We start from the raw sequence: 24,142 nt of genomic DNA on the forward strand, positions 1-24,142 counted from the left end.
ATACATGGTATTAAGAAACAGACATGTTATCAACACAAGCGCTCTCAAATTACTTCCGTTTTATAGAGAGTAGAGGTAGGAGCGGTATGACATTATTTACGTTAACTTTAACATTTGAACCACTTAAGGAGTTTCGGTTAACCGGTTACCAACCGGTTACGGCAAAAGGTTTACCGGGTAATGATTTGTGTAACCGCTTGCATCTCTATATTTAATACATGATGTTCCGTGCATTTCTGTCGTTATGATGAATATTCAACATTTGAGTAATTCAATTACATTAATTTAATAGATGTCGTTTAATCCTTTTATAAGAATTGCGATGCTAAATATTATGTTAAATGTTTATTTACTTAAGTGTATGATGTGACAGTTTCTCTACGTTGTGTATTTAACGTCCAAGGCGGTGACCCCAACACATATTGTACATCTGAGAAAATAATCTTAAAAACATCGTGTAGAGGTTCTGGCCATACGTTTGTTCGTAGAATTGCGTTTAAAGACACATGCCACAAGGTAGAAGGTCAAAACATGGTCCTAAGCATACCATGGATTTGTTTGTTAGTTTTTTTTTGTTTGAAGAATTTTCCGCCGTGTTCAAAAATATTGCATTCCTATCACAGCGGTCTGTTAAACTGTTTACACGTGTCCTGTGTAAGTTGGTTTATTACTTCTAAGTGCAAATACTTACGCCAGAAATTGAACACTGCCCTAGATGAATCACAGGTAAGGGAAGAATGGACGTACAAATAATGTCAATGACAATCACAACACACCGGGACGGGAATCGAGCCCACGATCCTCAAATGTTTAGTCAAGCCTTTAACCATGATCGCCAAACTATATGGCTTTCTCGGTAGCGGGTTCGTTGCTTTTTAACAGTTTTGACTTATCAAGTCAGTTCTTAGAAATCACATTATCAACCTTAAATTTTCTATTTATACAACCACCAATCTTTGGTTCTTCAACCTTACATTCTCTTTATATACATCAAGCAATCGTGGTTTTATAGATATCGTAATATCAATCTTACATTCTCTATTTATACATCCAGTAAATGTGTGTTCCTAGATATCGAAATATCAGCCGTACATTATTTATTTATACATCCATAAATCGTGGGTTCTTAGATATCCCACTATCAACATTACATTCTGTAGTCATACATTCAGCAACCTTACATCCTCAATTTATACATCCAGCAATCGTGGGTTCTTAGATATTAAAAATGTAGGAGCGATTGTTTGGTTTGCAAAATAATGTTGGAGCGACTGTCCGCCCTGTAAAAACATCGTAGGAGCGACTGTCCGCCCTGCCAAAACATCGTAGGAGCGCCTGTTGACCCTTTCAAATTTAGCGTATGAGCGATTGTCCGTAGGAGCGATTGTCCGGGATTCATCGCAATATCAACCCTACATTCTCTATTTATACATCCAGCATTCGTGGGTTGTTAGATACCGCAATATCAACCAAACATTCACTATTTATAAATGCAGCAATCGTGGTTTCTTAGATATCGCAATATCAGCCTTGCATTCTCAATTTATACATCCAGCAATCGTGGGTTCTTAGATATCGTAGTATCAACCTAACATTCACTATTTATACATGCAGCAATCGTGGTTTCTTAGATATCGTAGTATCAACCGTACATTCTCTATTTGTACATGCAGAAGTATTAATAGAAAATGTATGGTTGTCACCTTTTCATTTCATATCATATGTTATCAGACAAACAAGCAGCCAAAATAGTACTGGTATTCAGGCAATCGGACAAAGCGACGGCTATATTCCAATACCACTAGCACAAACATATGTATCCACCATCAAGTTGATAGTTTTTATTTATTTATGTATGCCACTACGGTACTGAACAAGTAAAACTAAACCTATCTCTCAGACATATTTACAACTTACAACATATTCAACTAAAAATCTCATTGCTAAAAAAGGTGCCAACAATAGATACAATAAGTTGGTAAAATCAACATCAATGTATGATAATAGATAAATATCTTGATTTTACCAAATCAACATAAAAACCAACAAAATTGTGTCTTATTTATGAGTACATGCATTCAATATATCATTGTTGCATAGAATAAATTAATTAGCATGTGTTTACCCACTATACATGACTGTGCTCTGTGACAAAGGGGTTTAATGCATGTGTGTAAAGTGCTGTCCAAGTCTTCAGTCTGCACAGGCTAATCAGGGAAGGAACTTTCTGCTTTTATATTTTAAGTTTAAAGAAAGTCTCTCCTTAGAAAAAATCAAGTTTAGTCGGTAATAGTCGTCCCTGATTAGCCTGTGCAGACTGCACAGGCTTATCTGGGAAGTTATTTTACGCACATGCATTAAACCCCCTTTTTTACAGAGCACGGCCCAATTATTAATGTACACTACAAATCAGTTAACATTCTAAAGCTGAGTGTGAGACAGTGTGAATTGTACTGGTTTTAATTTTGGTGTAACGATGGCTGCATAGTACAGATTCCATTTGTAACAAAGTGTTTTTCTGCGGTAAAAAGTTTTCTAATCTACTCTTACATTAACCAATACACTGAAAGAGTTTCATTAACTACTCTGTTTGTCACACTCTGTACTGTGCATGAAGTGTTCTGAACTGTGTTTCCATGACAACTTGTTTTTTTTCATGTTGTACCAAAGGTTTCCATCACCACTCTGCGTGTTCTGTACTGTGTATCCAGGACTACTCTTCTAAGTTATTTGTACATATCACAAGTTGTGCTTAAGGAAGTTGAGCACCAGGACACGGTAGTGTTCAGACGCCTCATGACTTCTGATGCCATGTCTCTCATTGGGATACAACTGAAATATACAATGAGACTAGCTCTGGGAAAGCCGCAGTTAATGCATGCCGGTTAAGTGTCGTGCCAGATTAGCCTATTAAGTATATGGTATAATGCATGTGCGTAAAGTGTCATCCCAGATTAGCCTATTAAGTATATGGTATAATGCATGTGCGTAATGTGTCATCCCAGATTAGCCTATTAAGTATATGGGTATAATGCATGTGCGTAAAGTGTCATCCCAGATTAGCCTATTAAGTATAGGGGTATAATGCATGTGCGTAATGTGTCATCCCAGATTAGCCTATTAAGTATAGGGGTATAATGCATATGCGTAATGTGTCATCCCAGATTAGCCTGTTCAGTCCACACAGGCAGACACTGTCCACATAGACTGGATTTTTGTTTTGAATAGAGTTCATTAAAACGAAAAATTCCATAACAGCGGAAATAATAGTTCCAGGTTAGCCTTTGCATAATGTACAGGTTATTCTGGAAATACTTTACGCAAATGTATTAAGCCCTGTTTTAACAGATTGCGGAACAAATATATGGCTGACATGAAATGAAGTTGGTTAAACACATTTTAATCAGTTTTTGCAAAATAAATGGAATGGTGTTTTTTAAAACTTTTATTTGAGATAACAAACTTAAAAGGCTAATGTTTATAAAGGAGCAAAATAACACAACAAAGATAAAATAATACTATAGAGTTGTTAATGAGAAATAAATAGTTGAAAATGAGAAAAATATAAAGCTTTTGAACCACTTAACGACAGAGTACTTCAGAATGCTTATGTTGTAACTCATTATTTTTCTGACCACTAAACCTGTTGAGTGCTTACAAAACGTAACAGTACTAATGAGTCATTGTATAAGGTAAGACTTAACTAGTGAGCTATATGACCACTTATGACAGTACTTGTGAGCTAATTGACAACTAGACCCGAGTATACAACTAAAGACTATTTTCAGTCCTCCATGACAACTGACCCCTGCCACTCACCTGTAGAGTGTGTGGTTTGCAGGCCTTCACGAGAGCGTTCACCAGTTTGCTTGTGTGTAGGAAGTGGACATTTTCATCCATCAGACCATGCACGATCATTAGACGATTCTCACTGAAAACAGGAACGATCAGTGGATGATTCTCACTGAAAAACATGAACGATCAGCAGATGATTTGAGTAGATGATTATCACTTGAAACATGAACGATTAGTAGACGATTCTCATTGAAAACATGAACAATCAGTAGACAATTCTCAATGAAAACATGAACGATCAGTAGACGATTCTCACTGAAAACATGAACGATCAGTAGATGATTATCACTGAACACATGAACGATCAGCAGATGATTCTCAATGAAAACATGAACAATCAGTAGACCATTCTCACTGAAAACATGATCGATCAGTAGACAATTCTCAATGAAAACATGATCGATCAGTAGACGATTCTCACTGAAAACATGAACAATCAGTAGATGATTATCACTGGAAACATGAACGATCAGTAGATGATTCTCACTGAAAACATGAACAATCAGTAGACAATTCTCAATGAAAACATGATCGATCAGTAGACGATTCTCCTTGAAAACATGAATTATCAGTAGACGATTCTCACTGAAAACATGAACGATCAGTAGATGATTTTCACTGACAAAATGAATGATAAGTATACAATTCTCACTGAAAACATGAACGATCAGTAAACGATTCTCGCTGAAAACATGAAAGATCAGTATACGATTCTCACTGAAAACATGAACGATCAGTAGACGATTCTCCCTGAAAATATGAATTATCAGTAGACGATTCTCACTGGAAACAAGAACGATCAGTAGATGATTCTCTGTGAAAATATGAACGATCAGTATATGATTCTCACTGAAAACATGAACGATCAGTAGACGATTCTCACTGAAAACATGAACGATCAGTAGACGGTTCTCACTGAAAAAATGAACGATCAGTATACAATTCTCACTGAAAACATGAACGATCGGTAGACGATTCTCGCTGAAAATATGAACGATCAGAAGACGATTCTCGCTGAAAACATGAATGATCAGTAGACGATTCTTGCTGAAAATATGAACGCTCAGTAGACGGTTCTAACTGAAAATATGAACGATCAGTAGACGATTCTCAGTGAAAACATAAACGATAAGTAGATAATTCTCACTGAAAACATGCACTAGTATGTTATCAAAGATACATGTGTATATAAGATGGGAAATGGGATGCAGCTGGATTTCTATTTTATGTAATACTGTCAGAAATTGTGTCCCTTAGTACGAGATATAGAGAATAATAGGCTATCGTACATCAGGTGGGGCTTAGAATTTATTCATGACCTATTATATTACACAAGAAAAGGGAAGTAACCTGCTTTCCTATCATACTTCTACGCATATTATTAATAAATATAAAAATATGATCGCTACGACTTTTCAGTTTTGGAAGTCCTGAATATGTTCATGACGTTAGAGTATAAAATATACTACATCTTAGAAATGAAATTGTTTGCCTTGTTTGAACAATCAGTAGACAATTCTCAATGAAAACATAAACAATCAGTAGACGATACTCAATGAAAACATAAACAATCAGTAGACAATTCTCAATGAAAACATAAACAATCAGTTGACGATTCTCACCGAAAACATAAACAATCAGTTGACAATTCTCAATGAAAACATAAACAATCAGTTGACGATTCTCACCGAAAACATGAAAGATCAGTAGACGATTCTTGCTGTAATCATGAACAATCAGTAGACGATTTTCACTGAGAACATGAACGATGAGTAGACGATTCTTAGTGAAAACATGAACGAACATAGACGATTCTCATTGAAAACATGAACTATCAGTAGACGATTTTCACTGAGAACATGAACGATCAATAGACGATTCTCACTGAAAACATGAACCATCAGTAGACGATTCTCACTGAAAAACATGAACAATCAGTAGACGATTTTCACTGATGACATGAACGATGAGTAGACGATTCTCACAGAACAACATGCACTAGCATGTTATCAAAGATACATGTGAACATAAGATGGGAAATGGGATGCCGTTGGATTTCTATTTTATGTAATTATGTCAGAAATTGAGTAACTAGTATGAGACATAGAGAATAACAAGCTATCGTTGTCTTACACATCAGGTGGGGCTTATAATTAATTCTTATCCTGTTGTATCACAAAACAAAAGGGAAGAAACCTGCTTTTCTGTTTATCATACCTCTACGCACAAAGTTTTAAAACAAGTATTGAAATATAATCTCTACAACAGTTTTTGGCAATAAGGAATATGCTTCATGACGTTTGAGTATAAAATATCCTAAATCTCTGTAGGAAATTGTTTGCATTGTTGAAACCGATTTATTTCTACAAATACGTAAATACTTTATATTTGATTCAGATCCAAACATTGACAGATATAACCACCTACTGACCTGATATACATAATTATACCAGACACCTTTGTATCAGGCCGGTATCAGCAAACAGGTATGGTGTATAGAGAATAACAGGTTACTGCCTGATCTTTATATAACGGCGAGGCTTGCCGAGACGTTATTTTATTACTGCCGAGCCTGATACATTACAAAAAGATCAGGCAGTAAGCTGTTTTTCTGTTAATCATATCTCAACGTCCCCGATTTTAAAGAAATAATGAATACATTGCTAAAAACAACTTCAGTTTTAGCAGGAAAGAATATGACTTTCAATTGTCGTTTGACGTGTTAATAATGACGTCAGGAGAGCGCACTTAATATTTGTAAACAATAGTTTTTTTGCTGTTTTTGTTGCATTTTGTGTTTAAAATATATTACATCTTGGTATCAAATTGTTTTTTATGTTGAATCTGATTAGATTTTACTAAAATCATTACTTTATACTTGATTCCGAGTAATATGACCATCCTCCACACATGATTGATACTTCCTGTTGACCATGATATAAAAAATATATCAGGCAAAGTTATATCAGGCAGATATCAATACGGTGGTATGATACATTTTTGTATCGTTTTTTCTTAAGAAACACAAGCCTTGTGTTAACTGGTAAAGAAACGGACGAACATCTTACAACCTTATCAAGAGTTTACACTATTGTAAAAATTTAGTCATTCTTCTACAGGCTCATAAGTCGGGAGGTATAAAAAAGGTACAAATGTTTTCCATTTTCATAATGTTCACTTCTTAAGTTTGGTCGAATTGTCATAAAACGCAAACATTTGTGTGTGTGTGTGCAGATTTTATGTCTATCACAGCAGTACATACTCTTCCGGTAAGCTGTCTACATATGTGAGCACGTTGCCACGGTGATACCCATACAGGTTGATAGTGGGCAGGTCCATGTACCGCTCCGTGTATCCAGTGTCGTACAGGTGCCAGTCTACAACCGGGGCACCCGCTATAGACACCTGTGGAATACAAACATCAAATTGAACAGCCAATTGGTCAATACCTGTATAATATGTATATAATATAGCGACACTCTAATAAAAAAGAGCTCAATGCATGTGTGTAAAGTGTCGTCCCAGATTAGCCTGTGCAGTCCGCCTAAATTGGATTTTCGCTAAGAAGAGACTTCCTTTAAAACAAAAAACTATAAAAGCAGATATTGTCCTTTATAAGCCTGTGTGGACTGTACAGGCTATTCTTAGACGACAATTTACTCACATGTATTAAGCCACATTTTCCCAGAATGAGGCCCATATACATTTAATTATTCAGTATTCAAATATGCTCCATTAACAGACAAATACTTCAAACATAATACTTATAGTAAAGTAATGGCTACCAATATTTTCAAGAATTTCCAAGCTCATGCAAGATGACATGCAACAAAAATATTATTATAAACATAAAGAATAATCACAACATAAAGTGATATGATTTATTTAGTATATGTTATGAAGTGATACATAGAGTGATCATCAAGTGATGTATACAGTGATACATAAAGTGATCTATAAACTGTTGTATGGAGTTTTGCATAGAGTGATGTATAAAAGAAGGTATCAGATGATGTATAAAGTGATTCACAAAGTGATGTATTAAGGTATGTACAAAGGGATTATAGAGTGTTATACAAAGTGCTGTATACAGTGATGTATTCAATGATAAATAAAGGGATGCATAAACTGATATATGCAGTGATATACAAAGTGATGTATTCAATGATTTATAAAGTGATGTATGAAGAGGTTTGACATTGATTTAGGGCACTGACCTTGAATATATCCGGCCTCTGAGCCAGGCCCATTAAGGAGAGGTAGCCACCTGGAAGGAATGTAAGCAACACTTTTATTGTGTTTGGCAATATCTGATATTTAGAAGATATCATCTTCGTTTATTGACCAACTTAAATACTGCATTGGCTAATAAGGGATGACACTTTCTGCTTTTGTATATTTTTTCATTTAAAGGAAGTCACTTCTAAACAACGAAAATCAGCGTCGGCAGAAAGTGCGCAGGCTCAAATGAGCAGAGAATTTATGCACATGCATTAAGACCCATTTTCCCATAGCAAGACTCATTTTGAAGAAATAATCGGAAACAAGACAGTCCCAGTAAGTAAGTATTCAACACTAGAGAAGTACCTTGATGAAGATAAAGTTGCTGTTTTTGTAACAAATTTCTGCGGATCACTGAATCAAACAAAACATTAAAGAAGTAAGACAAGAGAAGTTCTGTTTATTGCTAAGCTTTTGTCAAAATATTAGTGAAAACTGCCAACTTAGAGTAAATGAACGATCCATTAGACAAAGTCCTGTACCATGTCTTTAATAACAACAGTAGAGTTCCTAAATCCAGACACTTTCGAAATAGATGTAATTCCAAAAAAACGCAAACAATAAGATCAAATAGTAAATTAATTTTGTAGGAAGGGTTTATGGTCATTTGTGCCTTAATTATATTTTCTTTGTATTGTTATTCCATATTGTATTAGTAACGCATGCTTTATCTATGATACTGTTTTTATTTCAACCCCAAAACTTGGAAAATTCAAACAAGACTAAGCAGCTTAAACAAAACTGTATACATTCTCGTTAAATATAACATATTTTAGAGGCGTGATTGTGCATCAATCAGTACCATAATTATTAATCATTCAAACATATTTCGGGCGTATCCGGATTAAAGTACTAACTGTATAGAGACACTTCTGCCAAACATTAATATTTTTAATTTAACCAACGTACAATTCAAAATGACCAAATTCTAGTGCTTATTGAGTTTGACCATTTTTTTATTATTAAGTTTGATTATAGCTTTTCAATAGTTGCATTTTGTACAAAGAAATAAAATATAAGTGCAATATATTCAAAACAATGACATAGAGAAGTCCAGTAAATGGAAACAAACATAGTTTTAGTCCTATATAGAGATGATACCAATCAAGTCAAGACATAAGAACAGCTCGTCAACATACCGTAAGACCATCCGTGTATTGCTAACAGTGAGGCGAAAAAGCATAAGACCATCCGTGTATTGCTAACACTGAGTCAATATAACGTAAGACCATCCGTGTATTGCTAACAGTGAGGCAACACAACATAAGACCATCCGTGAATTGCAAACAGTGAGGCAACATACCATAAGACCACCCTTGTATTGCTATTGTAAACCCTCCACTTGATTCTCTATCTCTGTAGTGCCCTGAAACGATGAACACACAGTGACCATGGTAACACACATGGTGACCATGGTAACACAAATAAATCATGATCTTGATTATGCAACCTTAAGTTGACTTCAGTCTGTACTATATGCAAGCCATTTAGCTAAGTTTATGTAGTACTCTGAGGTCAGACACCAGACTGGGGCTAGGATTCATAATGATCATACTTAAATCTTAACTTAAGATGAAGTTCAGTCTAAATAAGCAATGAGAAATTGTTGGCCTTTCATCTGTTTTTCATCTATGTTAGGCATTGAAATCCAACATACAGTTACAGACTGGTAGTCGTTAGGCTTCTAAATTGCAGAAGCACTTAAGTATACGCACGACACAAGCTGCTCTACAAAGCCCAAAACTCTAACTGAAATTTGTAATCTCTAAGTCCAACAATCCAGCTGAACTTCGTTATCTCAAAGTCCAAGACTCCAGCTAAACTTCTTTATCTCAAAGTCCAAGACTCCAACTGCACTTTGTTATCTCAGTCCAACACTCCAGCTGAACGTCGTTATCTCAAAGTGCACGACTCCAGCTGAACTTCATTATCTCAAAGTCCAAGACTGCAGCTGCACTTCATTATCTCAGTCCATGACTCCAGCTAAACTTCATTATCTCAGTCCAAGACTCCAGCTGAACTTCATTATCTAAGAGTCTAAGACTCCAACTGAACTTCATTATCTCAAAGTGCAAGATGTTAGCACAAATGGTGTATCTTAAAAGTCTATCACTTTAGTGGAACTTAATTATTTCAACGTACAAGACTCCAGCGTAACTATCTCAAAATCCACGTCCCCAGCTTCATGTTGTTGTCTCGCTGAACAAATGATTTTGAGACATCCATAGTTAGACATATCAAAATCTACACTTTTACACTTTTTAAGAGTTATTTGATTACTATACTTATCATTCTATAAAATAGCAATCATGTATACTTACAGTGAGCAAAAACAAATGAATAATTAGATTCAATTAAAACCACATCAACAAAAATGATAATACAAGTTAAAACTTCGAGGCGAACATAATTATTATATCTTAATGTGGGAAGATGGGGTACTTCTGTTCACTTTGACATATCTGGTACCATGCCCTTGTTAATCAGAGACTCTGAAAATAACTGCAAATACAGTAACATCATTTATATTCGTTTGCATGAAATTTTGAGTTGTTTTTTTAATTGACTTTTTGTCGCACACACACATTTGCCTATTTTTTATGTTGAGAAAAAAAAGATAAATGCGTAAAAGTTATTTTTCAATGTGTTTGTGTTAAATTCATGTGTTGTTTTAAATTCATGTGATTGTGTTAAATTTATGTGATTGCATATATGTTATTTTCCAATGTGATTGTGTTAAATTAATGTGTTGTGTTTCATGTGATTGTGTTAAATTCATGTGATTGTGTGAAATTCATGTGATTGCGTTTAATTTATGTGATTGTGTTAAAATCATGTGATTTGGTTTAATTCATTGATTGGTCAACCCACCAAACCAACAAAAATGTATGCCCCAAGAATAATGAGTTTCCAGTACCTCTAATCGAATTGGTTACATACCCGTCTGTTTTTAATATGGCTTTCAAACTTGATCCCTCGACTACACGAGCCTCTACCATCAATAATGACAACAACAAAACCTTCCGCCGCGAGTGTGTGTAGTCGTACATTCCTGAAATAGAAACATATTTGAACCTTGCTCAAGTAAAATGGACTGAATGCTTATGAATAAAGTGTCCTGCTAGATTAGCCTGTGCAGTTACAGGGAAAACAAAATTGAGCGCATCGCTATTATTTTATTACACGGCTCATACTATACAAGTACAACTGTTACCTTACTTCAATCCCTTGTTTTCATATTTAATACTATACAAGTCAATATGTTTCCTCATTTAAGCCCCTTTGTTTCATATAAAATACTGTACAAGTACATTTGTGTCCTTACTAAGGCCCCTTTGTTTCATATTAAATACTATACAAGTCAAACTGTTTCCTCACTTAAGACCCTTGTTTTCATATAAAATACTGTACAACGCAAACTGTTTTTTTACCCTTGTTTTCATGTTAAATACTGTACAAGTCAAACTGTTTCCTCACATGAGTCCCTTGTTTTCATATTAAATACTGTAAAAGTCAAACTGTTTCCTTACTTTAGACCCTTGTTTTCATATTAAATACTGTACAAGTCAATCTCTTTCCTCACTCGAGTCCCTTGTTTTCATATTAAATACGATATAAGTGAAACTGTTTCCTGATTAGAGCCCCTTGTTTTTATATTAAATACTGTAAAAGGCAAACTGTTTTCTTACCCTTGTATTCATATTTAATACTATACAAGTCAATCTCTTTCCTCACTAGAGTCCCTTGTTTTGATTTGAATACTGTACAAGTCAAACTGTTTCCTTACTTAAGACCCTTGTATTCATATTAAATACTGAACAAGTCAAACTGTTTCCTTACTTTAGACCCTTGTTTTCATATTATATACGATATAAGTCAAACTGTTTCCTTACTTGAGCCCTTTGAAGGAGTTGGTCACCAGCTGTGCATGCGGTCCTCCATACACAAACAGCACTGTGGGGTACTTGACCCCTTGCTGGTAATTGTGGGGCCGGTAGTACATCCCATACATTGTGTGGCCTGACTTGCTCTTGTAGTTGAACATCTCTGGGTAGCTGTAGTCAGGGAAGTCTGAAAACCAATTAACAATACTCATTCAAGTATTTGTTTGAAGGCAATTAACGTTAATAATTAAAATTGCTTTCATCTGGAGGCAATTAACAACAATAATGAAAATAAACCATGCTCTGGATAAATGGGGCTTAATGCATGTGTATAAATTGTTGTCCCACTTTAGCCTGGACGACACAACCCGCATGTATGGAATGTATTGTTAAAATCACTCTCTTTTAAGCAAAAATCAAGTTAAGGAAGAAACTGTTGGCCCTGATAAGCCTGTGTGCTTTTTGAAGTTAAAATAAAATTGTTTCAAATACTAAACACAACAATACATTGAATTATAGGACCCTGACTACTTACCTGTGGATAATGTGATAATGGTCAGGCGTTGAGTCTGTACAGACTGGGGTGAGATCTCTATTCTGTACAGAGCAGACTGTGGAGCTGAGTTCACAGCGCTGAACACTGTCACAAAAATGGAGCACGCCTGAAAGGGACTATACGCAGCAACAAGAACTAAAGCAGTGAGGAACAACTTGATGTAGTAAGAAGTGAATTGTTATTGTACTGTTATACACATTTTATATTATTTCAATTTAAAACTTTAAAGAAGGCTAATAAAAATTGAAAAACTTTATAAAATGAGGAAAAATAAACATTGAAATGTGTCGGAGTACTTGGTCAGACAAGTTTTACTTTACAAACTGATAGACAAATGAACGGCTGGGCGTGCACGCGGCTAGGGGAACTGCAACAAGGGCAGACGGACTAACAGATATCTAAGATGAATCTAGTAAACCCCATTCTAATTCATTCCAGAAGGAATAAAAAATGATGTTATATATGATAAAGCTCAAGATCAACAAGTGCTTCACTGCCTATTGTACTGTACATATTTCTATGCCACCAATTGACATGACGCCAGTGATCAGTGATCGCTCCGCCAACTTAATCACGTGGCTCAGCGGGAAGAGAAGAAAACCTTGACAAGCTAACACCAAAATGGCTTCTTTGCCTATAGACTGCATATAGATTTACGAGATATTCCGGATGATTTTATGGACTTGTTTAACACCATATTACACTTGTAAAGGGGTTGCTGCCATTTAGTTATTCTGCAAATGCAAAAAATATAAAGAGATTAAAGAGAACATCAGCTATTTATAACGGGTAAATCGGTACATTAAAAACGCTTTCAAACGCTTGCGCGCTTACCGAAATCGAACCCGTTATTACGTGTAATGGTGGTATTTGCAATAAATTAACACTTCACCGGTATTTACCCGTGTTATTAACAGAATTATCACCGAAACATTCCCTCCTACCCGTGTATATGACACGAAATAGCGATTTATAACTGAGAATTCGGTGAAGTTTTACGCGCTTTCTGACGCCGGGTGGGTACCTCAATCCCATATGTTAGTGCGTATAAAAGTTATATTAATCATATTAAACATTGCTTATGGGACATTTATCAATCACTATAATTTAAAGCGCAAAAACAACACAGTAAGTTTGGACATTGTCTGATATAAAATTAGAGTTGAACGAAATGGAATAGGGTCAGGCTATTATAAATCAATAAGGCTACCAATATCAGACGCTCGCGCAGGTACCGACTTCCCCGAAGTTACCGTATTTATTGGTTAACTAATATCAGTAATAATAACTCTTTTACAATAGCATTTATCGATACGTCTTTCTGACACACACAGAAACGCGATTTTTAACGGGGATTTCGTAAAGTTACACGAATTGGGTACCAAAATTTCAATTATTTTACATGCACACGTGACATAATACATACTTTATAACGCTTAGTTATTGCTTATATGACATTTCAAGGTTGTGAAATAAATTAATGTTCTATAAAGGGGATCTCGGTAATTCTTGAAGCTTCCACTCGCTCTTGTCAAGACCGCATTGCCGCGTTGGAAATGGTATAAATTTAATTCATCTAACTTATCTTTCTGGATACCAAATGTCAGAGTTGCCTTAACCCTTTTTACACCGTTTTTGACATATTTCATTTCCGTTTTTTAATCCGAACAAAATAAACGAAACTCGTTTAAAAAATGAGATCTAGGCATTCGAGCTCCTAGTGTGGATTAAAAGCGTTTATTTGTGGCACCACATGAGTGCAAATGTGTAGATACCGTTAATAAAATAATATATCACATGTCACCTTCAAATAACATGTATGATGTCGATTAAGTGCATTTCTATCAGAGTAATAAAACACAGCATGAATTAGGCTTCATGCTGGGTTTTATTTCTCTCTAAGTAATGCAGATGAACCTCGCTTCTGACCTAGTAACTGATAAAACTATTTTTAAAAAAGTGAAATATTATGTGATAATCAGATCGATAACATAAACTATTTAAATCTGCTAGTATATCCCATAAAAATATATTATAATTGTCTTTGACAGTGTTGACGTTCAGTTGTTCGTGGTGACGACCGCATGTATTTATACATCTCTTACACTTCTCAAGATCTCTTTTCGGCTTTTGAAACGATATAAATTAAATGTCACCAACTAATCTTTCAGGATATCGATTGTCCGAGTTACATAATCCCCATTGACACCGTTGAACCATTTTAAATCGTTTTTTTAAAGAGGAAAACAAAAGAAACTCGTTGGAATAAAAGTGAACCTAAACATGTAGCTTGTCTAGAAAAAGACGGACAGGTCGTTGCTAACGAGTGCGCCCGATTAATCGATCGCTGATTGGTGGATCAATTCTAGTGGGCGGAGCGATCATAATTAAGGCGTCATGTCAATTATGCTGCATTATCTAAGAAGGTAAGGATGGCGTAGTTGGTAAGCTATGGCATTAGCATGTGATCAGGAGGTCTAGTGTTTGATCCTCGATGTGGATTATTTCAATATATCTCAAGTTATTAAGAGCTCATGGGAAAAATTGGCTTAATGCATGTACATAAAATGTCGTCCTCGGATTAGGCTTTTCAGGGGCCAAACTTTCCACTCAACTGGATTTCCATAAATGCGGATAAGCCTTTGAGGACTGCACAGGCTAATCTGGCATGACAGTTTTGAACATGCATTTAGCCCAGTTTTCCCAGCACATGACTCATATAACTCCTGATGTTTGCATGTGTTGTCTCACCTTATCCAGTGTGGCGTTGTGAGTGTACCCAAGCTATGTGAGTCTGTAGACAGGACCCGGGGTCTGGTAGGAGACTACATACCTGGCAAGGAATAATACAATGATTATTGTATTTCATATAAGCCTCCATCTGGGTAAACATATTTAATGCTTGTGTGTAAAGTGTTTTCCCAAATAAGCCTGTGCAGACTGCTGTACACACAGCTAAATCTTGGACCACACTTTCTGCCTACACTAAGAAAAGATTTCATAAAAAAAAAAAAAAAATAGCACAAAAGCGGATAGTGTCATCCCTGATTAGAGTGGGTAGACTGCACTTGCTAATATGATTCGTAATTTTATAAACATGCATTAAGTCTGTTGTTCCCATAGTGGAGCTAATATTTATAATTCTGGATACATCAGTTAATTGAAATCAACATATTTCATATATCATTTTCAAAACTAAATCTGAGAATGTTTTCACAAAACTCAAATGGGTTTTTGTGTTTATGTTCATTTAAATTAAAATGCCTTGATCAAAATTATTTAAAAACAAATAATTTTATTGTATCAATTTAAAAGCTTAACAAATGCGGTTCCAAATAGAATGTTTCACAAAATTCAACTTAAACTCAGATTTCGCTTTGGAATACCAGTCCTGGTGGAGATAACAAGTGAAACCTTGGGTCACTAAAGGTCAAGCATTGTGCTAAACAAGGGGCAGGCAGGATATCTTTTTTTACCTTCTTCTTGCATTTTTTAAAATTGAAAATAGTTAATCCAACACTGTAAATATTATACTGCGTTGTTTAAAGTCCATCACTCACAGGTGTGTTGCTAGTGGAGTGTTCTTAAGTCCCAGGAAGTAGATCAGGCCTCGTGTTTCGTCCACCCAGATCTGAAAACAAAGACAATGTGTTATTAAACCACTCACGCAGATAAAAGCATTTGCAAATTAAAAAGTGCTCCAGAAAAAGGATTTGTAAACAAAGGAAGACACAAATACAGTAAGACAGGTGATCAATTTTAGTTTACAACATAAAAAAAAACTTGAATATGTTAGTTAACAAGACATTTTAAAATAATTAACATTTTTCTGCCTGAAATTTCCTGGTTGTTAACAAATAACTTTTTAGTTGACATGTACACATTTGTTCCTGTAAATTCTTTGATTTTGAAAAAAAATGAAAAATTCTCATTTTCCCATTTTGTTGAGTAAAAAGATCTGTCAACCCATAAAATCAACGAAAAATTTATTTCCCAAGAAAAATTATGATTTACAGTATTACTTAATAACAAGACAGGTTCAAATATTAAAGTTTCAAGCCACTGCTACTTCTTTTGAGGACAACTCCCAGTCCCCAGTAGTGATCTGTGTGACCTCACTCTCACAGGACATCACTGAAATCATGGAAATATGGGTTGAAGGGTCGGTCACTGAACACATCGAAATGTGGTATAAAGGGTCTGTCACTGAAATCATGGAAATATGGGTTAAAGGGTTGGTCACTGAAAACATGGAAATATTGGTTAAAGGGACAGTCACTGAAAACATCGAAATATGGGTTAAATGGTCTGTCACTGAAAACATCGAAATATGGTTTAAGCCATGTATGCCTAGCGTCTACACAAAAATGCCTTGACAGACAGCGAAGACCCAGATGAGACGCCGCATGATGAGGCGTCTCATCATAGTCTGTGCTGTTTGCTTAAAATAATTTATATAAGAAATATTCTTAATAAAGAAATAAACATGCTAGACATCCCTAAATTTGGAAATAAATTGATCAAATTTAGAAGGATGGGAGAGTCCACAAGGCATAAATGTGTTACAGGGACAGTCACATAAAACAAGGAACTATGAGTTAAAGGGTCGGTGAATGAAAACATGGAAATATGGGTAAAATGGTCGGTAAATGAAAACATGGAAATATGGGTAAAAGGGTCGGTAAATGAAAACATGGAAATGAGTGTTACAGGGACAGTCACTGAAAATATGGAAATTTGTGTTAAAGGGTCAGTAACTAAAAACATGTAAATATGGGTTAAAGGGACAGTCACTAAAACATGGACATTTGGGTTACAGGGACAGTCACTGAAAACATGGAAATATGGGTTTAAGGGTAGGTCACTTAAAATATGGATATAGGTGTTAAATGGACAGTGAGTTAAAACATTGAAACAAGTGTCAAATGAACAGGGAGTAAAAACAGGGAAATAAGTGCCAAAGCCGCAGTCAGTTAAAACATGGAAATAAGTGTCGATGGGACCGTCAGTGAAAACATGGAAATATGGATTAAAGGGATAGTCAGTGATAATAAAAGGGAAATGTGGGTTTAAAGAATAGTCATTGATAACATTGAAATAAGCGTTAATGGGAAAGTATGTGATAAAATAGAAAAACATGTAAAAGGAACTGTCAGTGAAGACATGGGAATAAATATTAATGGGTCAGTCAGTAGTTACATGGAAATAAGTTTTAAAGGAAAAGTCATTTAAAACATGGAAATAAATAGTTGCAACTGTGACAGAATCAGGATGTTTGTTTGTAAAACTCTGCATTTCAGTTTGTTTTGCCTCTTTTTAATATTTTATTAATACTTTATGGTGAAATAACCATTTTTTCGTATCATGTTGTTTTCAAATTTGATTAGGTCCTAGATCCATTTCCCGGAATTCTTAAACCAATTTCATTCATGCATCAAAATATGGTTTACTTGTTTGATATATTTGTTTTTATTCCATATAAAAGATAAAGTAATCAAATATATTTATTCCTTGCACAACCTTGTTTGGAAAATACAGCAGAAGTTTCAGGTACAGAGACATATTTCAACATCCAAACTAAACAAAAGAAAATGGCTGAAAACATCAAATGGCATTATTAAATTTTAATAATATAGCACCAGTATAATTGCGCTTGTTAGCTGTCACAACACTGTTTAATACGACATTGATCAGATGTGTTTGTTTTTTATCTCGTTTATGCAGGTATAATTATGGGAAAATAAATGAGCCTTGATCTGGAAAAACAGGGTTTAATGCATTTTCTTAAAGTGTCATCGCAGATTAGCCTGTGCACTTTTCACAGGCACGACACTTTTGGCTTTAATGCATTTTTTTGTATGAGAACGTCTGGTCTCAACTTAAATCCACCCAAAACGGAGAGTATTGTCTGCACTGGCTAAAATGACGCAATACATTAGGCACATGCATTAAGCCCCGTTTTACCAAAACGGGCTAAAATGACTTCACCTACAATCTGAGTTACCTGTTTGCTGAGTCTCCCAAGGTGAGCTAGAGATGAAGTGACCCTATAGAGATGGCGGTATCCTGATCTCTCTGACATCCACAAAAAATCTATGTCCCTTGTGTCGGGCCTGGTCTGCAGGAAATAAAGTATGTCAGTGATCTGTGATTAACGAGTGAAAAATATTTAACATATGATATTTAACATCTAGGAAAACTTGGCTTAATGCATGTGTGTCACCACTGATAAGCCTGTTTAATCTGCATATGGGTGTGAGTAAAGTGTTGTCCACGATTACTTTGTGCAGTCCTCACAGGCTCATCTGGGAGGATAATTCCGCTTTTGTGGATTTTTTCATTAAATATAATTCTGTTTTAAACAAATTTCTAGTCTAGGTGGAAAGTGTTGTCCCTGATTAGCCTGTCCGGACTACACAGGCTTATCATGGACGACGCCTTACTCACGTGCATCAAGTCTTGTTATTCCAGAGTGTTGCTTATATTTATTACATTTAACTTATTATGCTTAATATGTGTAAAAATATGATGTTCTCTTTATGTATGTTACTGTCAGCTATGAATGTAACACAAAAAGATCGGAAAATGACCGACAACAATTTCTCGTTATTTTTAAATCTCAAATCCTTGAAGTTATGTTTATTTCAAAAACAACAAAATAGCATGCTGACAAATATATATAGAGAGCAAATTAGGTCGCTGTCAGATCTTTCTGTAATATATCAGGCAAGGCTAAGAATAATATGATGGCGAGGCCAGGCGTTGACTGGTTTATCATACCTTTACGTCCTCGATTATAAAGAAATAATGAAAAACTCGCTAAACAAACTTCATTTTAGCGGGAAATGGCGTACCGAGCACTTGTGTTAAATATTTGTAAAACATGTGTTTTGCTGTTTGTGTTGCAGTTTGTGTTTCATTATATTGGTATCAAAGTGTTTGTTTTGTTAAATCTGCTTTGATCTTACTACAATGATTACTTTATAGTTGATTCCGAGTAATATGCCCTACCTCCTATCATCGACTGATACAATAACTTCTTTTTTAACTGAAATAAAATAGTATAGCATGCAGCGTTATATCAGGCAGATATCAATGCAGCGGTATGATACAACTTGTTTTACAGTATTTATTTAAAAAAACTTACAAAAACTTATGATGAATTTTTGTACAAATATTATACACTCTTCTTTTCTGTAATTTTTAAATGAGTTCACATACATTGACCCAGATGTCAGAGGTTGCCTCCAGTAGGAAGTGTACAGGTGGCAGTGGGGCAGGTTCATACTGGGCGTCTGTCCGTGGCTTTGAGCTAAAGTGGTACCTCAGGGACAAAACACTCGTGAGGGATCAGGTACTGGGTAATTATAATAATGAACGCATTATTTTTTTACGAACGCATGAATGTATATTGAAGTGTTTGTCAATATTGAAGTGTTTGTCCCTTTTGAACACATTTCCTAAAATTTATTATATCGAACATCACGTGGAAATGGCGGTATTTCCGATTACTTTGATACTTATTTAGAAAAAGCAGGCTCTGTGTATGCAGTTTTCAATTATTATCGCAACGCATCAACGTGTATAGCATCAACACTTGTTCTGATTTTGTATCGGAGCGCTAAATACAATTTGTAATTTGACCTTAATAATAGATCTGCGATGCATACAAAGTGAAATATTCAGCATATTTATGGATTGAAGGTATACCATTATACCATTAATACATAACGTAAACGGTATCGAGTGTTTCAACGTATGGTCAAACAGAGACTGGTAATGTCAACCGAGGCATTACATTATTACACCAAACAAATCAATAGTAATTTATGTACCCGCCCAAATCAGCTATTTCCAAGCATTTTAAGAACAAAAGTCATACTATCGCAATCAGATGCTTTGGTGGATGATTTAAATAATTTGCTGTGCTAACGATCATTGAACACATGCATTGAACACTAACAATTCTCGCGTATTTAATCAAGTTTGATAACGGCAGAATCAAATATCCGTTCTTGTTAGAACCGGTGTGACGATTCAGCGGGTACATATATATTTAGAAGTCTCGTGGCTACGTGCATGTACCGTATTTCCATTCTCGTGTTGCATTCGACAAAACAAAGAACGAAAATCAACGCATAGAATTTAGTATTTCGATTTTCGAATAATCACAGACACATTATAAATGTAGCAAAACGTTAATACAATCAAACCCACACATAATTGTTATTAAAATGAAAAAGTTCCTGACTCCGATGTGCATAAAGAGTTTATTCACTGCGATTTACACTAATTAATTAATGTCAACGTACATAGCATACACGATTCATTTCAATAGGCGGTTTCAAACGAAAAATTTATTGTTTTGGCATACCAATTATTAAAATTGATCGGACACAAACATGTTAAATTAGTTCCCATTTTAAAGATGCGAATGGGATGGCCAGTCAAAATTATATAGTTTCTTTATAGCATGTATCTGTAGATATTTGTGTCGACGCGATAATCGGGTTGGTGAGATTATCATGCTATAAATGGAAGGAAATTAATACGAACGAATTCGAATACTTAAGTAATTAAATGTTTCTAATGCGTGCTTGTTATATAACAGGTTACCACCCTATTACTGTGTATTATTTCAGGCGAGGCGTAGAGTTTAGAAAAGGGCAAGGCTGGTTGAGCCGTTATAGTACACAGCGATAGATCAGTAACCTGCTTTATGTTAATAATACCTCTACCTCCACATTTTTTTAAATAAATAATAAAATTTAATCGCTACGGCGATGAATTTTTAACTTATCGTTGATCTTGATACCCATTGTTTACAAAAAGAAATATATAAATATTAGAAGTGTACAACTGCAACCGTTTTATGATGTATCAATATTAAATACTTCGCAGTATTTACCTCCCCAACAGATAAATGGTAGGTACTTTCTTGACGTTTTTTATTTTTTTCATTTCTGGAATGATGTCTAGTCTGTAGCATACCAGTGATTTTCGTCGTTTAATTCTTTAACGTTAAATAAATGGTCTAGAGTAAAACAAACACAAAGAAAATTAAAAGCACATTTTTTTATAATATATATTTAATAACGCTACGTTTCGGATAAACCACCATTACATGGTAATGTCAAATCTCCGCGCAGAGTTGTCGTTCCTTGCTCTCACATACAACTCTGCGAAAGGCTCAGCCCTCCATTTTGTCTATAAAATAGATAAAACCGAACAAACGCATTCAAAGTATATTTGATTGGATATTTAAGATCACATGCATTAAATTAAGAAATATGACTTTTTAATGTACGATAAATCGTGAAAAAACTTGCGAGTTTTAATGCAACTCTTTGGAACTAATGTATTGCCCATTTACGCAGATGGAATCATTCCACGCACTTCACAAATGAAAACAATTGAACATATTTTTTTTGAGTGACGCTAGGAATTGCTTCGACGTGTGTATGTATGTTGGTTTCTTAACATAAAAAAAAAACATATCAATTTTATAATAATGAATTAAGACTGATATAAGATATCATGGTATGATATCGTTTTATTTAATGCAGTGAATGCAATGTAACCGTCGTGCAAAGAGATTGTTTAGTATTCTGTAACCTCAATGATGAACGCTTGGAATGATCATGACATAAATGAGACGCTTTCATAACAATAGTCCGTTCTGAGTCCAACACAGAGGTGAATGTAATGTAACCGTCGTGCAAGAGATTGGGTAATGTCAGCTCCGATTTGATACCAGCTTCGGGGTGTTTGAAAATTAAATGGACTGAGTTTAGTAGGGTCTAACCTTCCTATGATCGATGATCGATAGGGGAAAACCACTTGGACAGATTTTTCTATTTTCGTAATGCATAGTTGAAGCGGACAATTGGTGCGGTTTTGATTTTGTATATCAAATGATGTTGATTGTAGTGACAACTCATGTTTTACACGTAAGAATTATATGTGAAACGCAAAGGTTCTGTGTAGTTTAAACATGTTTGCTGCTAAACTCAATTTCTCATTTGAAATCGAAAGTGTTTACAAATAAACATAAAACTATGTTGATGTATGTTAGGTTTATGTTTATTTTGTGTTTCATCGTAATGTAAAGTGTATTTGTTTGTACAATGTTACCAGATAAATGAAATGGTGTATTAAGCACACACATATTTGCAATATCTTACTTTGGAATACGCATTTTTAAACATAACCGTCTCTGACTTGAAGGGGACTCTCCTCATGGTTTTATTTAATAATTATTGAATGCTTGTTTGAGAAGCAAACATAACTGTTAACATAACTGCAAACATAACATAAATTGTAAACTAACTTACATTTATATTTTCACGAAGATGTGTTTTGTTTATCTAGTCTGCGATTTGACAAACATATCGTTTAAGTTGTCATGTCTTTGACACTAATTGGAGCGTTTTTGGTGAGGTTAAAATTTCATATTGTTTGTAAATGGAAATTTGATTTACATGTAGAATTTCATGGGAAATTTGTACATTTATCAACATAAACTGGTAATATGTATCCAGTTTATATTATTGGTATTTTGAAAGCGATACAATTTCATGAGAGATCCAAGGGCTACAAGAAATTCAGTTAGTTAAAATTACGTAGTATCTGGCACATACTTTTTCTTGTTTCGTGGAGCGCAAAATTACATCAAACATAATTAAGACAGACCAACAGTGCATTTAAGGTTTTGCCAATCGAACACGTTACTGTGCAGTGTATGGACGTTACAGAGATTACGTTAAAAAGTCAAGGCACTCATAACTCGGTCACAAATAGAGGCCGATCACCGTGCGAATAGCGGACGACGTATTTTTCCGCTTATCGGACTGGCGCCCGGCCGATGATCGCACGGACACCGGATCATTTTGTAGCATCGGGCGGCGTCAGGATTATGTTTACGTCTCACTTAAAATTGTACCCGACGTCGGGCCCGGGAAGGAATCGAGCTGAGATCGAAAAAGAGATCGGACGATCAACGCACGGTTATTGCCCGGCGATAGCCCCACATCAGATTCAGTACGCGTGTATCGGCAAATGTAAAGGTATTTTAAAGGGGCGAATATATCGGCCGGCGACCGTTTGATTGTCGGAGGGCCTCCACACGATGAGCGACGGACGCCGGACGGCGCTCGTGATGATACACGTACAATGAATCCGATGTCGGGCGCACGCCGGAAGATAACCGTGCGTTGATCGTCCGATTTTTTTTCGATCTCGACTTGATTCCCTCCCGGGCCATATGTCAGGTAAAACCATGTGTGCGATTAGAAAGTAATCCGACGCCACCCGATGCTTCAAAATGACACGGTGTTCGTGCGATCATCGGTCGGGCGCCAGTATTACATTGCATTGCCACTTATTTATTCCTTCCAAAAATGTTTGTTAAAGCTTACCATATTTATTTTAATAATGAGCTTACATTTCATATTCCGTAACTGTATTGTTATTCCAAATATAGACACCACATTTGAACACGATCTACATATCATTCAAGAGCTACTAGCGGTGTTCTTGCCAGTAACAACGCGAGGTCCAGCCTTTA

The 24,142-nt window shown here is 35.4% G+C and overlaps 3 protein-coding genes across 3 annotated transcripts in view; 2 read left to right on the forward strand and 1 right to left on the reverse strand.

The window, feature by feature from the left end:
• LOC127870175 (dipeptidyl peptidase 8-like) overlaps positions 1-21,322 on the reverse strand; it is a 74,400-nt gene extending 53,078 nt beyond the window's left edge. Inside the window, 8 exon segments of the mRNA XM_052412832.1 lie at positions 11,077-11,188; positions 12,030-12,207; positions 12,556-12,682; positions 15,328-15,409; positions 16,137-16,207; positions 18,581-18,694; positions 19,798-19,888; positions 21,315-21,322. Coding sequence (XP_052268792.1) covers positions 11,077-11,188; positions 12,030-12,207; positions 12,556-12,682; positions 15,328-15,409; positions 16,137-16,207; positions 18,581-18,694; positions 19,798-19,888; positions 21,315-21,322 — 783 coding nt within the window.
• Positions 1-24,142, forward strand: part of LOC127869375 (uncharacterized) — a 319,605-nt gene that overhangs the window by 147,654 nt on the left and 147,809 nt on the right. The window lies entirely within an intron of this gene.
• LOC127869376 (uncharacterized) overlaps positions 1-24,142 on the forward strand; it is a 161,311-nt gene that overhangs the window by 109,418 nt on the left and 27,751 nt on the right. The gene's annotated exons all lie outside the window — the stretch shown is intronic.

This window comes from Dreissena polymorpha, chromosome 2 (genome assembly GCF_020536995.1).
Source record: "Dreissena polymorpha isolate Duluth1 chromosome 2, UMN_Dpol_1.0, whole genome shotgun sequence".
Classification (NCBI taxonomy): Eukaryota; Metazoa; Mollusca; class Bivalvia; order Myida; family Dreissenidae; genus Dreissena; species Dreissena polymorpha.